Source organism: Dermacentor variabilis, chromosome 11, assembly GCF_050947875.1.
Source record: "Dermacentor variabilis isolate Ectoservices chromosome 11, ASM5094787v1, whole genome shotgun sequence".
Classification (NCBI taxonomy): Eukaryota; Metazoa; Arthropoda; class Arachnida; order Ixodida; family Ixodidae; genus Dermacentor; species Dermacentor variabilis.
In genome coordinates, this window is record NC_134578.1 from 10,937,933 (window position 1) to 10,956,231 (window position 18,299).

An 18,299-nucleotide genomic window follows, 5' to 3' on the forward strand; every position below is an offset into this window, starting at 1 on the left:
ACCACTAGTGGGCGTTGTGTGTTGTGGTTACCTCATAGTTGCCTAGGCGACCTTATCGGCAGTTCCCACGGAGCTCTGGTATGGACTGGACGCGTGCTGACTGTAATACCTATGTATACATATATGCGTCGATTGAGGTAAAGCACACCACAGCTTCACTGCTAGTCCTTCACAGAATGGAAGGGCTGATGAATTCTTTTTCCTGATCAAGTTCACTTCTCTGACAGGAATTTTTTTCAGTTGTCTTACTTTATATGATCGTCAGAGTCATATGCATACAAAAAAATATTTCCGTTGTTATTGCTAGTTTTTGTTTAATTTGCTTGCCGTCCTTTCGTTAGCATGTTAAATAGATATATTGGGTTGCCACTTATTTAAGCAAAGCGGCCTTGTTTACTAAGAAAAGAGCTACAGAGCACCAAGCATCAGTTCAATTCAACAATCTTGGGCATCTTTAGGAAGGAATAGATTCTAGTCATGCCAATTTAACCTTTTAAAATTGATCTAGAGCTCTACACTATAGTGTGTCTCATAATCACATCGTGGTTTTGGCATGTAAAAACCCATTATTATTTACCCTTTCTTCTGGTGCATGTATTGTTTGCAATTCAGCATGTTGCCAGGGCATCTATTGCAGCCTGTTCTTTTCCTTAGCAAACACAGATGTTCTTTACTTTGTAATATAAATTTACTTGCCAACGAGACCAGGTGTCGTCCAGTTGCTGATTTTAGCTGCAAAAACATGATTTCAGCAACTAACTCTTACTGCAGGTGATTTTGTCCCGGCCACCCTGAAGTGTCTGCTGCTTGACAAGGCACTCATTGAGTCTGGAAACCTGGATCGATGGCGTCATGTCCTTCTTCAAGGGATGTCCCACAGGGATGTCCAGGTAAGATATGAAGTCTGCTATTGCTTAATTGTTGGGAGCAACGGTAAGTAGTGCAAATTGATGTATGCCGCACATTAGTCTAAACTACTCTATAAATTTAGTTTGCCTGCCGGCACAACATTCTATTATCGATTGGCAGATTGAAAAATCCAATGGCAAATACACTGCAGTTCAAGTCAAACAGAAGTTGATTAGATGTGCGAACCTGTTACATTAGTTCATTTCCTTGGTGGAGGCAAACTTTTTCGATGTCGACGTGTCTTGGCAAGCACACAGGGGGCAGATGTTCACTATGCACGGTCTTGGCACCTCATCTTAATGCGTACTGTATACAGTTGAACTCCGCAATACCGAAGTCGGCAGGGAAAGCGAAAGAAACTATGGTATAATTTCGTTCTTGTGAAACCAGACAGAACAGACTGGAAATGCACTGTAAAATTAAACTTACCTGTCAGCATTTCGTCAGCCTCCTATGGCGAGCCTGGGACTATCTGGAACTGCATTGTTGACAGCACAAAATCCACCACATGCATTACTCAGGGATGACAGCTCTGCCATGGAGGGATATTCTCAGCCAATAAATTTTAGGGCCACCAGGATAACTTTCACACTACTTTCGCGAGATTCCGCTTGATGTGGCACCAGATAGTGTTGGCATTCACAGGCAACACTGTTCCACGCTGATAAGCATATTGTCTTGGCACAATGCCAGGAATGCTGTTGCCTGTAGACGCCAACACGTACGAAAGTGATTGACCGAGATTACAGCCCCATCGGGCAAATCTACATCCAACGATGCTGAATTCGCATGCTATGCCCGTTGGGTGGTACCGAAACCAGTATTCTTGAAGCAAGGATCATATTCTCGGGTGATCACTTTCAGCGACTCAATATAGCCACAATTCTCAATTACTGCCAGAAAGGCTCCAGGTGGGATGCAGGCTTTGTTTCCTCTGCGCACCACGAATCAAGAAGAAAAATAAAATAACAAAACAACCGAGGACACCTAAGCACTTCTTATGAGTTGCGAATGCGAAAGCATTAATATCTAATTGAACGCTGCTGAGCAGTCCTTCGGGTTATGAACTCCTTGCAGTTAGCTGTAGAAGACCTGCATCATCAAATGCTTCACACCGTGTCCTGAAAATGTGAGATTACGTGACTGCCAACACTAGACGTGCGGAAATACAGTGTGCATCAAGGCACTGGCCATCTCGGCTCGACCTTTCTATTTGCCACAGATTACCTCCAAGATACAATGCGTGGCCCGCATATGGACAGCCAAGCGCAGCCACAGCAACGTAGAGGAGGAGATGCTTGCCCTAAAGGAAGGGGCAGAAAGGCACAGATGTCCTGTCCCCCCCCCCCCCCACTCTGCCCCCACCTTCTGCGCGCCCGCTTGATCACATTGCCACACATTCACCCCCTCACCACCCCCCTCATGGGGAAGGAATCGTCAACTCTTGTGTTTTTTTTAGCATTCCGAGCTGCCTTGCGGCCTTCACAAGTTGTTTTATCAATGCAACAAATGCCGCAACAGTTGTTTTCTGCATACCGTGTCAGGGTGTGTGCGCTTCGACAGCATTCTTGCTACACAAACTTTTTTGCAAATAACTAGGGCCCCGGCCAGCATGTTTATGGTGTTTTGCTACATTCACCAGCCATGCAGACCCTAAGTACATGCTTGAAATGGCCAAAAACTTCGTTAACTCAAAATCGTGTCATGAAATTATTTTGTTCTGTTGCGAAAAAAACACACCATTTTCAGGGGAACTAGAATTGGGAAATGGAAATAGTTTGTTATATTGCAAATTTCATGAAACCGAGGTGCATTATATTGAGGTCTGGCTGTATTACTAAGTTATGATTGGCAGCTGATCCCTATTTTTGATAAGCATATAGGCATTGCATTATACCAATATTATAGTGCTATACTAAAGCGCAGAAACCTGCAGGCTAAGAAAGCAGCTTGAGAAGAAGCTAAAAGTCACGCAATAAGTGTTGAAACAAAAAGTGATAGGTGTGACATTAGGAGACATTGCATGTAGTCACCACCTTAGTTTAAATTGCCATGTGATCCCATTAGGAAGGAGCAATTTTAGCACAGCAGTAGAATTACTCATTTCTGACAGTACTGCAAGGGCTTCTGTAGTTAGTGCTATGAAAAAGTGAGCTTTTGTTTCGTTGTTTCTTCTCCGGTTTAGGTGCGGCTGGACACCCTTCAACTGCTCACTGAACATCCCAAGTCGTGCGAGCCCGTGAAACCACTGTGCCTACGGCTGCTGCGCTCCTTCCTGCATCTCAATGTGAACATGCAGGGAGCACCATTCAGGCAGCAAATGATTTCCTGCATCAAAAAGGTGTGTTCCAAAACAGAGTGGGAGTTATGATGCGGTAGGCGGCCGAAGGAAAGTGGCCATGAGTGCCTGGCATTGAGAAGCTGGGCAGTGATGAGGCTCAGCCTAGCAAAACCTGACGATTTGTTTACAAAGTGAAAGTCAGAAATGAGAGAGGGAAAGAAAAGGGGGAAATGGGGTGAGGGCGCTTATTTATACAGTTGGAGGCCCCCAAAATGTCCCCAGTTTCCAAACATTGAAGTCACATTGTTCTTGGAACCCTCTCCCTTTCATTGCAAGGTCGACAGTCTGGGCCACCAAAACCAAGAATGCCCCCAGTTATGCAACTTGTCTGGCATACAAGAGAGGCATGGTACCTTATTGCTCCAGTTTACAACGGATGTCATTTTCGTTGAGACGAGTTGTAATAGGGTGTAGTGGGTAGGTTGGCTGCAAAGCGGATTGGACCATGGCACAGTGATACGAGGCTAAGGACAGAATGTGAATAACTGAGACTCGGAGCGCAGGATGAGGTGATTGGACATGCAAGAAGCAAGACATGGGGGCCTCTCCACATGCCAGAGATGCACAGTGAATGTGCAGTACGGGAAATCCTGGTAATGCATGCAAGGATCGGTAGTGAAAGCAGCACCCTCCACTTTGCTGAGTTGTGCTGCTAATGGCCACTATGAGGCAGCTAAGCAGAGGGGGTAGATTTAAACAGTAGATAGACTTGGTTAACAGTTTGCGGATTTTATGTTGTTGATATTGCCTTCGTGGAATAACCTAAGGCACAGGAGCGACAAAACACAGATAAAAGGTGACACACAAGTTTTCAACCTGCAACTAATTTTACTACATGCATGGCAAAAATATATACAGGTACATGGTGCATGTCAAGAATATCTAAAAAAAACAAACATCAGGGACACCTGTCTAACAATGATTAATAAAGTTGAATTCCCTCTCATGAAGTAACAAGGATGGCTGGCTTACACGTAGAGCAGCATTCTTGGTGATATGATATGCCTCCAAATTGCTTGCATGGTCTGGTCAGGGTGCCAGAACAAGTGTACTGTAGCCAACAGATTTTCCAGATTCCAAAAATTCGGACTTCATGGATATTCCGGACTTCATAAATGAACCATCAGACTTGCCATAGAGCTAATTAATTTTCACAACCAATTTTTCAGATGAATTGAGACCCCAGAGTTCAATTTTCCAGGCTAAATCGTGCATTCCGAACCACGCTACGCAATCTTGGAGACTGCCATATTGGATTTTCCACTGGCTTGGCTTCCAGTGGCCTGCTCTATAGCCTCCAAGATTGGGAGGTACTATAGCCTCCAAGATTGGAAGGTGCACACTATCAATGTGGGATCAATACAGAGCATGTGCCATCCTCTCGTCTCGGAGGCCATGCTCGCTCTTCTTAGCTGAAAGAACGTAACGCTCCAGGGGACAGCACTTTCTTTTTCTTTCTTTTTTCGATCAGTACTATCGTCATAATCACATAATGCAGAACAAGTTTTCTCTTTAACACGTTTTATACAGAGGTCCACCAGCAACTTCCTGTAATGGATGTGATGTCGCTGCAAACACATAAAATATGCTTTCTTGTCAGGGATGACCCTGCCATCTAGGCATGGTGAAGCAAAGTACTGCATCATGACACTAACGAGTTCCGGCAGTCGGCGCTTCAGTAGTCTCGGTGCAGCAGAGGCTATAACGCAGTGTAGCCTGGTGTAGGCGGTGTAGGCCTTCTGCAGAGGTGGCGATGCAGTTTCCGCACATGGTTTCTCCTGCATCTTCGATTAGCCTGACACGCCTTGTCGCCTGGGGAGTGCAGCTGCAACATTTATCAGTAGTGCTTGCACGCTGCCTACTGCTTCACTTGCAATGGCACCAACTAAGAAAACTGCTGCACTAAGCTACGCAGGCAGGCGACGACATCAATGGGCGAATCTTGCCTTACTCTGGTGAGAGACACGCCAGCATGAAGCAGAACACCTTCGCGTATTCGCTGCGCAGGCAGCAAACTCTGCCGCTCGCATTCCTGAAGCTGAGAGCGTCGCAATTCAGTTGGCTGCCAAAGACGCTATGGAGTCGGACTAAAATGCTCGTACTTTCACCGAAGCGACTCAGCAGCAGGACGCCGCTCACCAACAGGATGCCATGTGCCAAGCAAACCTGAAACACAGTCACTGAAGCGCAAATTGTGCGCCTTCCGTACAGTGGACCTTGAGTTCACAAAGCAGACATGCAGCAGCTTCTGTGGAGACACATTTCACTTTTGTGTTCTACTGATTTCTATGAGAGAGGGATCAACCATATCTCTTTTTAACGTTTTGGTTGCTGTTTTGCATGTGGTGTGTCCACAAACCAGCTGTGTCTCGGAGACGTCGCATTTTTGTGTGTGTTTCTGCGACTTCGAATTTTTTTTATTGGCACCACCTCATGTGCCTTTGTGAGAGCCAAGGGGTGCAAAGTAATCGTTTCTTCAATCTTCATGGCAATCTCCGCCAACGAAGACCGCTTGCGCGGTGATGCTCTTGTCGACTGTATATGGAGACTACATCACTATTGTGCAAATCCAAGCAAATCTAATCACCCCCAAGCAGAGTATAAGGCAGGGCATTATTAGAGATTTTTTTTAAGCCATTCTAAGCCTAATAAATTTTATTTTGGGGGTGAACGAGTTTTTCGGACTGCTCAATCTTTCGGACTATTTTTCGATCCCCGCCGAAAAATTGATGGGCATTTGAACTGTGGAACCCTGTTGATACGTTCCTTGCTGTTGAGTTTGCCCAGCTGCTGCATCGCATTTTCGAGGTCCTGACCTTATGTTAACTCTACGTATTACGTTCCCATTTGATATGTGCCATCTTTCGGCAAAGTACGAGTGCCTAGACATCTAATAACTGTAGTGGTACCCATTGAGAGCTATTTCTGATGTTGCTATGGCAATTTTGGTTCTTCCTCACTGTTACGTTTTCCTGGCTGTTAGGTACATTTCTTTTCCGCAGTCCCTTAAAAAACATTACTGAATCCTACTGTACGTTGTTTTTGAACATGGCTTTACATTGGCTTGATTGGCAGCATGATGCAAGATAAGAGAATGATGCACTGTTTAACAAAGCATGATGTTTTTTGAGGCGTATATCAACAGACTGGCCTGTTTGGGCAGTGTACATATGTCCACATAAGGAGGAATGTTGTAGACGATTCCTGAAGTACTCAACAAAATGATTTACATGCTTCTGGTGGCATTCTCCACTGTCTACTGATGTGCCGTGTGCCCTTCTGTACCTGTTTTGCAGGTATTTACTAGGCTCACTTCTACATACTTCAAAGCCATGTTGTCTGTAGTGACACCCTAACCTCGTTTTACTTTTTTCTAAGCTTTTGGACATCTTGGACTCTGTCCCTGCATTGTAACCAAGGTCATGTTATGCTTGCGCAGATGTGGCATTTTTTTCCTGGTGCTTAAACCTGATAGACCTGCAATGACTTGAAAGCTTGTTAGCAGGTTATTAAACCCCTGTCCTTGTTGCTTTGTTTCCTGCAACTGCTGCAGGTGTTGAACAGGATCTTCGACAGCAGCACACTGCTCAATAGGCAGTTGAGGAGAGGAGAGGTGCCTGAGGAGCAAGCACAGCTCATTCCCTCGCAACTGGAAGCGCATCAGGTGGGCAAGAAATTGTTGAGTGGTATTCTAGTGTCTTGTGCCACAGTAGCCCTCTTTTTCATGGATGCCAAGGGTACTGTATTTACTCGAATCTAACGCGCACTTTTTTCTGATAAAACTGGTCCAAAAGTTTCATGCACATGAATCGAGTACGGCCATAAAACTGCGTTCCCATATCGCCATCGGCATTTAAAGATGGCCGCCTAGTAGATGCTTCGAGCTTAGCTGCCGTAGCTTCTTCCATGTGCTTAGGTTAGTCAACTGTCTGTCTTTCCGTTTTCTGTGTTTGCTCTATCAGCATGCAAGTGCCAACTGCGAAAACACACCAAGTTCATCATGATGCTGCATTTAAAAAGAAAGTGATCACATGTGCGGGGATGGACTGAAATCGGGCGGCATCATGGGCATTCGGTGTTCCTGAAACGTGCAACTGATAAAGCTACTATCCTTACTTTGTATGGCTGTCTACTAATTTGCCATCGCAATCGCTGCTTCGCTTTCAGGTGAAACTGCGACTTCTTTTTATTCATCGCAACTTTAACTTATTGGGAGTACATCTTTGTTTTTCCAAAGGAGAGAGTTTTATTTCTGCGTGAAAGCATGAGGTGCAGGGTACTGTATAGGACGCCCCCCCCCCTTTTTTTTTCTTTTTATCATGGAAAACGGGTGCACGGTACAATCAAAGGCCTGTTAGAATCGAGTTAGAACAGTGCTTGTGCGAAGCTCGTTTATTCTAAATGCGTGCCCACTTCACTAAGACAATGAACCTTTCAAAGGCAATGCATGTGGGGACATTAATTGGTATAGCTGGCTGGGGTTTATCTCAACCGATAAATCAACAAGAAATTTGAATGCATCTCCACTCATCTTTTAATTTGATCTGAATTAATCTAACATCTCTCAGTTTCTGCTGAGTTGAATCATCAAAAGTTGTGTAACAGCACTAACAGGTGTCGAGTTAAATTGGAGTTCGCTGTACATTAGAGAATTTATTACTAGTTTTGGCATGAAAGCTGCTAGCAGAAAACTTGGTTGGGAACCTGTTGTCAGGAACCTGTTGTCCTACTGTTTAGTTGTAGTGTTGTGTTATCTCATCACTGGGCCCTCACAGCTGTGCTTGTCTGTACCAGGGATGATCCTGTCCTCTTACATAAAGCTTCCTAGCATAAGTATGCATATCATTATACCCACTGCGGTTGCTCAGACCTGAAGAGGAGCTTTAGTTTGCTTGGAAACTTATCATATACGGATTACTGTGTTACCGGAGTTGCTGACGGCAGCAGCTAAGCTGCTAGCAACACATTGTGACACTTTGTGAACATAAAACATGTTTGAAACATTTTGTTGTGATAGCAATTTTATAGACATTTCAGGCAAATTTTCGCCATCATTGCCGTTATGTTTCGTATTAAGTCCAAGTGCTATAAGTTCCTGTCACGCCGTGCGTGCTGTAGGCTGTGGGTGGGAGGGATCGCCTATGTGGCCTATGCACCATACCTTGAAAGTAATCTCCACTGGGCATAAATGTTGAGGCAAGCCAAGATGGCTGGTGGCTTCATGCGTGCTGTGTTCCCGGTGCCTAGCCAATAAAACTGCGAATCTTACTACGAGTACTTGTTGTCTAATGCTTGGCTATCACTATCAATGCTTTTCCTTTGAGGCAAACTGGGACTTTTTTTTTTTGTGTGTGTGTGAGCGTTCTTGTTGAAGGCAAATTATGAAAGGACTGCAGGTTAACAATTATGTTGCTGTCACTGCATTATTGGCATTGTGCATGGTCTGGTTAAATTCTGCATCACAAGTTGTTGCTACCAACATTTTTGTTGCCGTGCACCTCTCCGGTAACCCAGCAAATGGTAATATACGTTCATAAACAAGCTTATATTTTAAATGACATTCTGCTGCTGAGTTTGAGGTCGCGGGTTTGATTCCCGGCCACTGTAGCTGCATTACAATTGAGGTGGAATGCAAGAACGCTTGGGTAGTTATATTTGCGAGCAGGTTAAATAACCTATGGCAGTCTAAATTGACCTGGAAGCCTCCACTGCAGGATCTCTCAAAGCCCGTGTGCTGCTTTTGGGACATCAAACCCTGTGATTTCATTTTGGTCTACTAGTGTGTCTGCCACCTAGTGATTTCAACTGTAGCACTGACCTGCACCATTCCTGAATGCAGGAGTTTGTGACCTGGCTGCATGGCGCCTGCATGGAGCAGCTTTTCCCAGGTGCAAACTTTGGCCGCCGCTTCACGGCACTTGCTATCCTGGAGGTCCTTGTTGCTGTCCACACCTCAAAAGGTCAGATGTCCTTGACGTCTATGTATATTGAATTTTGGGCATTCCAGTGGCTGGGATGGTAGAGTTTTCTGCAAACATCATTAGAGAGAACTCTGGCGGTGCGATTGTTCAGCTACCATGAGAATGATGGTTAGTACACAGATTAGTGTAATATTTATGCTTGTGACTTCTTTTTTGTGACTTATTGCACCTTGTCTTTCTGAATTTACAAGCTAAGCTCTCTTACCATTCTAAGCATTGCAAGGCAATAAGTTCTTGCACATGCACAATCATTGTGACTTGTTCCATTTAAAATGCAACATTTTGTTAAAAGTGGCCGCTTTGCGATGTCTCAAAGCTGTTTGAAGCCAGTAGGATAAAGTTTAGGGACATCCATGCATTACCCATCGTTCCCAGGCTGGCTGAACCGCCATGCTTGCAGCTCCCATAGACGCTAGGGTCAGAATTTGCTCTAGCAAATTTTGCTGGAAGCTCTTATTCTTGCCATGGTGCCTTGATGATTTGAAGCAGTTTGAGTGTTGGTCTAGCATTGAATATTCCAGCCATACTCCCTGAATGATTACAATGTTAATGCGGCAAAACGAACATTCTAAAAAAGTACTTGTACATTGTAGAGAAAAAACGGGCAGCTAGAAAGGGGTGTAAGTGCGTGTCTAAGGGCTCCCTAGCCTGAATGCAGCATGACGCGCCGCCACCAGGACACAGAGAAGGGGAAGTTAATGTGCTATTGCCAGGAAATGAATATTTGTCAGTAGTTGATTTACATTGTTGCAGATTGCTGACAAGGGGTTTTACTGACATTGTACCTCTTGAGCTTTGTAGTTTTCAGCCAGAGTGTCGGAGAAGATGTAACTTCACAGCTCTTGGCGTGCTCAGATTCACGAGGCTGATGCACAGTCGTAACAGTGACCCTTTTGCATAATGGCAGGATGCTGAAGTAGTTGGGCAGTTACAGGCACGTAGGCAGCCTTTTCCTTTCTACAGGACTTGCAGGCAACCAGAATGCTTTGCTCTTGTTATCCAGAGTCCAGTCAAATCTTGCTGACAGTAAGCTCTTGAAGAAAAATGATGGTTGCGCTCACAGTTCTGAAATGACAGGTGAACAGAACCGGCCACTGTTTTGAAAAACCTTGACATTGGATTTCATTTTTAGTTCAATGACATGTAAATTAAGTTATATGCAAAGAAAATTTCCTGCTAGTTGTGAAAGCTGCCAGGAGCAAAAATAAAGATACCGAAAATATGATTTTCCGACCAACATGGTGTCAAATCATTAGTGCTAACATCAGCTTCAGTGCCATTAATTATCGCACACGATTAAGGACAAGTCCACATTTAATGAACACTGAAATAACAACCACTTTCTGCAGAAATACATTTAAACCTCGATATAACGAAGTTGGTAAAATCGGCTATTTGCTTCGTTAAATTTCGTTGTATTGAAATTCTACTTTTATGCAAATATATACAGTTGCCGATCGATTTTTATTGCATGGAAAGGGGGCCGCAGAATTTTCCAAATTATCGGGCTATGGAAAAAAACAAGTTTGAATGAGAAAACGGTTCATCTTGATAAATTTGGGTGTCGGCGACGAATGATATGGTTTCATGCCACGTACGTGGACGATACCTTCTCGGCGGTACGAATTAAGCGAAGCCAACCACGTTCTTGCGTGCACTCTGCCCACGCGGCTGATAGTGTCGCCCGCTCTGGGACAACGCTATTGTATGTGATATCAATATAACGAAATTTCACTGCCGCCGCAAATTAGTGCTGAGACAATAACTGGAAACTTCCGCGGACCCAGATGGTCAAATAATTGAATTACAAGTGGCTGCTTGCAAACGGACCTCGGAAATCATGTGCCACACAGCAAGAGCAACTGCCGAAGTGGAGCCACATCTTGTTCCATATAAGGTGCAAGTGAAAGTGTGTGGAAAGAAAGATGGTGACTTCATGAATGTCTCTTTCCCACACAAGCAAAGGGAAAGAGGAGGGGGAGCGAGCTCGCGGTAATGCTATCAGGCATGCACGAGGGGTTGAAGTGGGGGGTAAGTAGGTGTACGTCTCAATTCCTGGCGCACTGCTGAGCGCATACGCAGCCGCGCACCCTGCTTTAGAGGTAATCTGCCGCATGTGCAGAGTGGGTGTGCCGAGACGGCGCGGCATCATGTAACATGTCTTACCGTGGATTTAGTATTGAAGGTTGTGTAATCTCAAGTTTTGGTGACCCGCTGGAACGAGAGGCAGGCGAAGCATTCGCTCCCCACTGCCGGCGCTTTTCCTGATAGCGTTGTCCCAGAGCGAGCGATGCTATCAGTCGCGGGGTTGGAGTGCACGCGAGAATGTGGTTGGCTTCACTTAATTCGTACCGTCGAGAAGGTACGGTGGATGTGCGTGGCGTGAAACTGTATCATTTGTTACCAACACCCATATTTATCAAAATGAACTGTTTTCTCATTCAAACTTGCTTTTTTCCATTGCTCGATAATTCTAAAAATTATTCGGCCTCTTCCATGCAATAAAAATTGATTGGCAGCTGTACTTATTTGCATAAAAGGTCGATTTTCAATACAACGGAATTTTGTTATAACGAAGGAAATAGCCGATTTTACCAACTTCGTTATAGCGAGGTGTAACTATTTCTGCAGAAAGTGATTGTTATTTCAGTGTTAATTAAATGTGGACTTGTCCTTTAAATGTGCAAAAATTACTGGCAATGAAGCTGATGTTAGCACTGATGATTTGGCACCATGTTGGTCTGAAAAATCGCACAAGTAGCTGCAATGGCGGCTATGGTGATGCGCACTCTTTCATGTCGGCGCGATAAGTTAGAGTGGGAAGCGTTGAGCGGACGTCCGAAGCTATAGTGGCGGCGCGCTCTATGCCAAGGCGAGGAAGTCAAGTCATCCCGGTCGACAGCAACTTTTCATCGCACTGAGGACCCCTTGAAGCCAGGAATGCTTCTGTGAATAAACTTTCATTACTAACTTTAGTTATTCCGATTCGTCTTCCCAATTATCTCTTCCTGGCTGTAAGTCTGTAAAGCTTTGTAACGGCCTATACATTGTAGTAGCTAATTAAAGCAGTTTTCAAAGGCATCTCTGATATAGATATTAAACCCACTGCTAGAGACAATGCCGGAAAAGTAATTTCGACAGAAAAGCCATACCCTCAGCAAAGCTTGGTGCCTGTAACTTACCGCGCCAGTGTGAAAGAGCGTGCGTCATCGTAGTCACCGTTGCGGCTACTTGCATTATGTTGCCTAAAATGGAGCAGCAGTGGATGCCGGCGACATGCACTAATATGAAAGACAAGGTGAATGTAAACAAAACAACAATCGGAACGGGTCTTCGTTGCTTCTCAGTGCCATGGTTTGATGCCCCGCTGCTGTCCGCTACTTTGCGAAAGCGCCGTGTGCTGGACTACCAGCAATGCACGGTCCCCTTTGTCACAGCCGTCAGCACCAGAGCAACCGAACAGCGTACTAGAAATTTATCAAGCGTGACAAGGCCCTGCGTGAGAGTGAGGGCGAAGTCTGGCGTCACTCGGGGCACTCCCGCCGTCAGCGCTTGGAGCGAGATACCAGCGGCCTTGTGTGGCCCCGCGACAGCTCCGGCCACCTAAACCGTGGTCCGTTTACTTTTTTGGCCGACAGTACCAATGAAGTGAATACAATCTTTCCTACTTTTCCTCATCATCACCGATGCCTGGCTTCGTCGTCGTTTTCCGTTTTTTGCGGTGAAGACCCGCCTTACCCGATCGAAATCGTAACAGTGCTTTTCTAGGGCAAGCCAGCAGGAAGTAGGTGGTGAAATGCTTGTGGTGATCACATCCGAGCACTTCTTCTGGATTTCTCAAGCAGCGATGCTGCCGCGGCAACCTTCCCTCATTTTTAAAAGGTGTCTTTTGGCGCCACCAAAGTGATGCCTTGGCAGAGTTCGTATGTCACTTGCCGCCCATGACCCCTTTTTGCAGTTGTAATTGCCATTCTTGAACGCTGACAGCTGTAGCTTGTTAACAAAACGTGATCAGAGCGAGCAGGAAGCAGAGTTACAGTTAAACAAGTCAACACTATCAGAAGCCGGTGGAGGAAGGTGGTGGGAAGGAAAACTGGCCTCCCTGCCATAATAGTTTTCTGAAAATCAAGAAGAATGCAGTCAGTTTGAAAACCATTATTAAATGAGCTAAATATGTCTTTGAAAAAGTCAATTTTCGCAGAACAGCTATGCCATAACTCCATTTTAATTTTTTTTTTTCGCAACCTGGTTGTAACAGTTATTGGTCATAACAATGAAACTTTCGTGGCACTTGAATATTGTTATGAGTGGGTTCGACTGTATACTCGTGTAATGGCCACAGGATTTTTTTCAATATTTGGGGTGAAAGTTGGGGTACGGCCATTACACGGAAAAAAAGACTATTATAGATATATATTTTTAAAAATATTTTCGCTGGTATTTGCCTTTATTGAACTATAGTAGTTGCTTGTACTGAGTCCGGCTATCCTTGGCTATTCCCATAGCCCGTTACCTGCTGGTTGCAATAAATGGTGACACTGTACAGACCAGCAACTGCAGCATCTCGGAGGGAGCTGCTAAATATTGGCGACTGTGCTTTTGCTACCTGGAGGTGCTGAAAACTCGGCACCGCTGTCTTGTTTTGCCACGAATTAAAAAAAAAGAAGAAGCTTCAGAACTTTCACACCACACAACAGATGACGCTGCCAACCTTCTCAAAAATCAAGGGTGCGGCCTATGCACGGGTAATCTTTAAATATATTTTTGGGGTTTTTTTTTTACAAAGTTCTGGATGCAGCTTTTACATGGGTGTGGCCATTACACGAGTATGTACGGTAACTATACTCATTGTCATCAGTCAGTAGCTTAAAGACCTCAACACTGCTGTCTGAGCTGACAAAATCCCCAAAAGAGACATTGCCCATAGCACAGCACAAGTCATCATCATCACTGCAGGACAAGTTGCTGCCATCACCATCATTGATTAGGGAACCAGTAGCTGCGTCTGCTGAATTTCTTGTTTTTCCAAGCTTTTAGTTACCCCTGCGAGCATAAGAGGGCACCAGTGGAGGTTGGTGGAGGTCAAATTGACTGAAGCAGCTTGCTTTCCTGTTTGAACTAAACGAATTAACTTTCCATAGCAATGTATGGTTTCTCACCACCACTTTCTGTGCATATGAATTAAGTGAGAAATCTGATTAATCGAGCTCAAATTACGTGGAGTTTACTGCATTAGAAAAGATAGTATTTGGTAGTGTCAGCTTTGTCGTGCATCATTCTGCAGGGGAGAGTGCCCAGCTGTCGGTGCAGTGGTCATGGGAAGCGGTGCTTACGCTGATGCGGTGCCTCAAAGATCCTTACGAGGCCAACAAGACATCAGTGCTTCAGGTGCTTCTCGCTGTTTTGCCTGGAATGCAGGGGAGACCTCAGGTATGTATTGGTGCTGCTTGTTGTTTTGTTTTAAAGGCATTTGGATTCGCGATATAGGGCTGTGAAAAATGCTCTTTAAAACGCATGGGCCGGCACCAACGTCGGAAGTTTATAGTCGCCGGCCGTGTATTCGGACCTCACAGGGCTGCGGAAATGTCCGAATAAACAGGTGTCCAAAAAAGCAGATTAAGACAAAAAAAAAAAAGAAATCCTTTTTTCCACGCACTTATTCGGGCTCAGCAGTAGGCTTGAAGAAATTGTGAATGCGCTGTTGCACGCTGTGCCGTTTACACGCAATCAGATAAGCCTGAATCTCGGGAGAGGGTCGTACGGTCACTATAGGTGGCTGAAAGCACAGTAACTGCTTGTACATGCTCCACATGCAACGGCAGCGTAGCACATGGTGCGTCATCTTCCGATTCGGAGTCATCGTCTGGCGGTGAAGCAGAAACCCGATTAATGTTCTCGCCGTCGTCGAGTTCTGCGCATGTCAGTACAGCAGTGTCAGCACCTGTGAAACTTCCAAATGAGACGGTGTCCGGAATCGCAATGCAACCACTGCGCAGGTCTTGGTAGAACATTTTCGGCATCAGTACTGAGCACATCGGAAGGCGACAAATTTTAGGCCTTCCGGCACCCGCTTGCCGGCATTCCCCAGCATAGTCTGCGCGGGCACTGTCGGCGCCATTAGACACTTGACGCTATGTTTCCGTATGCTGCGTTGGATCACCACAACCTCAACACAGCACACAAAGCAAACATTACTACGGTGTCACGCTAACGCCAGTCGCACAAACGAAAAATGTGGCCTACTTGCAGCGTCGTGCACGAAGAAAGAAACAAATCAGCTGCTGGATTGTCTTGACATGGCTTACTAAGCCGAGGCCAGAACTGCTGTAGCCACTCTATCGAACCAGGCAGAAATGATGATGATGAGTGGGGATTTGCAGTAGCGCCACTTCGTGGGGCAGCAAGGAGGCTCCGTTCAAAATAAAATGTCGTTCAGCAAGTCGAACCATGCACTGGTCAGAGTCGGTGCATGGTGCTCTTGATTGAGTTGGCTCAAGGAGTGTCCAAAAAATCAGACTAGAGGTTGCAAGGTGTCCGAACTTTCGGCAGTTGTTATACATTATGGTCTATGGGGAGAATGGCGGTGCCACGAGGCAGACCAAATAATCGAGCATGTCCGAATTTTTGGAGTCCAAAAAATCAGTCGGCTACTGCATTTGGAAAAGATGCATTATGCATTTTCTGAATATTTTTCCCCTGTTGCACCTTATTATGCTAGGGATTGTTTAAGGGAGCTTCAAGCGGAAGCACGCCATCAATTCACATTTGTGCAAGTCACCACGTTGAATAATAAGGTCAAATCGAAAACAATAGCTCTGCTTAATGTTTAAAGGGAGTTGTTACCTCAACAGTATTTTGTAAAAGCTAATGTCAACACGCTGGTTTCCTTCATCCAATGAAGGAAACCAGGGTGTTTTGGTGGAACCAGAAGGGGGTTCTGGAGGCCGCGGGTGGCCCCCCTTGGAATGTACGGACTTTAGCACTGACAGTACAAAGCATATAGAAAGCCCCCTGCCCCCCGCCCTCCACCCTATGGAGACTGCTCTGGATCCACCCTTGATCGAACGCCGCTTTTCTAATGGATGATAATCTTTGGCATCATACAAGCTAATAAGTAATCATGACAACATCTCATATGACAGGATGCAACTCTTTCTGACCCTAAATTGATGTATTTTCCTACATTTGTCAGGAAATATATTTTGTGGGGGGGTGGGGATGGTAAAAATGTGTGGAAAGAGGCCTCTGAATAACCTGTGGAAAGGTATAGGTGCTCACAACAAGCAATAGCTTGAGAACCGCTGCCAATGTGCAGTCAGGTAAGCAAAAGCATAGCCAGATGTGTTTACCAAACTTGGAATTTCAGTACAAGCCTTATTGGCTAAACGAGCGCAGCACACAAACCTTAGGAACCTTTTCGCTTCACAGCACTGCTTAGGTGCAGCACATTTGACATAACAGAGCTGCTCATAGCTTTATTGCAGGGCCTCCCAGGGTTTTTCTTGGAAGTATACATTCAATATTGTTGTGCCACATTGTCTGTTTCTTTTTCTTCTTGACCCTGTAGGATGAGGGCTGGATTGAAGAACTCCTGTTGGCAACTGTGGCACTAACAAAAAGTGCCCGGCCTCCGGATTCAGTCACAGCTGCATACTTCCTCGATCTCATCTCCACGCTGAACCTGACTGCGAAAGTCTCGCAAAAGCTGTGCAATTCACTCATTGGGCTGTCTCCATTGCTTGGAACTGCGAAAAAGCTGCGGAAAAGCCCGGACGAAGACGAAGGTGTCTTCTGGACAACATTCCTGGTTCTGTCTGAGCTGGAAAGCCAGTTGAAGGTGGCCAAGAAGAACCTCCTTGAAGCTTCGTCAACTGGTCCGTTATATGGTGCTCTGATCTCACTTCGTGCTCTTCTGAGGAAAGTCAATTGGAAGTGAGTACTTTTAACCGCTACAGAAAATATGTCTTGGCCTGTGTTCACTACCATTTTGAAAGTGCTACTATTGCATTAATAATCTGAAAGTTTGGCGACTGTATTTTACCTGCTGCGGTGTCTCGGTTGCCATAGCATTGTGCTGCTGAGCATTGGGTTGTTGGCCACATTCTGGTGGGCGCGAATTGCAAAAAATTGTGTACTGTTCTTTGTATGTACAGTTTTTTAAAAACCCCGTGTATAGTCATAATAATTCAGAGCCCTCTGCCACGACATCCCTCATGACGCACTGTGATTATTATTGCTATGGAATAAAAGTTAAGCCCGGAAGAAGGTAATCGTAAGAGAATGTGGGGGATGCCGGCATTTGCTGCCATGACATATTTATGATTATGTTGTTGGCCTTGTGTTTCTCTTGCAGGCAATTGGCAAAGGAAAATGTGGCCTCCTGGAAAGCAGTTTTGTGCCAGTCAATGCAGGTAGCATTTGAAGTGGCTACTGTGGTCGGACCAGTAGTGAGCAATGCATCTCCCGAAGGTCAGCTGGACATTGCTGGAGATCCAGGTAAAAATTTGGTTGCTGTCAATGGCTAATCAGCAGGAGAGCTACTATCGGCAAGCAGTGCGGCTTCCTCAGGAATCGCTGAAAATATGAATGCACATTCTGGTGTAAAAAGGTGCTCATCGATTCCTGGAGTTCAAGCTCTGGCTTGAAATCCTGGATTATCTTAAAATTTTATTTGTGACTCCAGTGTTAGGCATGTGTCTAGATAGGTCTAGACAGTCGAACTTGACTATATCGAACCCGTTTACATCGAATTATTCTATATATCGAACAATTTCTGGACAAGGTATAGTTACAATGAGTACATATAGCAAAAATTACGCTTACATCGAACAAAATAGCAGTGATTCCTGATATATCGAACGTCAAGCGGCGGGAAAACGCCCCCAGAAGTTGGCTTTCTCTCATGGTGGCGGGGAAACTCGGCAGCGCGGCTCCATCCAACCGCCCTCCCTACCGTGACCGTGCTTGCGTCGAGCAAGCCGTCGACACCTCTCTGCAAAAAATGATCCTGGCCTACCCGCAGCACTTGTTCAGAGCCAATCGGATGCTTTTATGCCCTCATCGTGCAA

General features: G+C 45.3%; 1 protein-coding gene across 4 annotated transcripts in view; it reads left to right on the plus strand.

Annotated features, from left to right (window-relative positions):
- THADA (Thyroid adenoma-associated protein homolog) overlaps positions 1–18,299 on the plus strand; it is a 103,894-nt gene that overhangs the window by 40,847 nt on the left and 44,748 nt on the right. For 3 of the 4 annotated variants that reach the window (XM_075674548.1, XM_075674550.1, XM_075674547.1), the window contains exons 16-22: positions 772–890; positions 3,095–3,250; positions 6,804–6,914; positions 9,090–9,210; positions 14,516–14,661; positions 16,799–17,163; positions 17,585–17,727. In XM_075674548.1, the coding sequence (XP_075530663.1) occupies positions 772–890; positions 3,095–3,250; positions 6,804–6,914; positions 9,090–9,210; positions 14,516–14,661; positions 16,799–17,163; positions 17,585–17,727 (1,161 nt within the window). The remainder of the gene's footprint in view (positions 1–771; positions 891–3,094; positions 3,251–6,803; positions 6,915–9,089; positions 9,211–14,515; positions 14,662–16,798; positions 17,164–17,584; positions 17,728–18,299) is intronic. The other variant, XM_075674549.1, reaches the window with a different exon arrangement.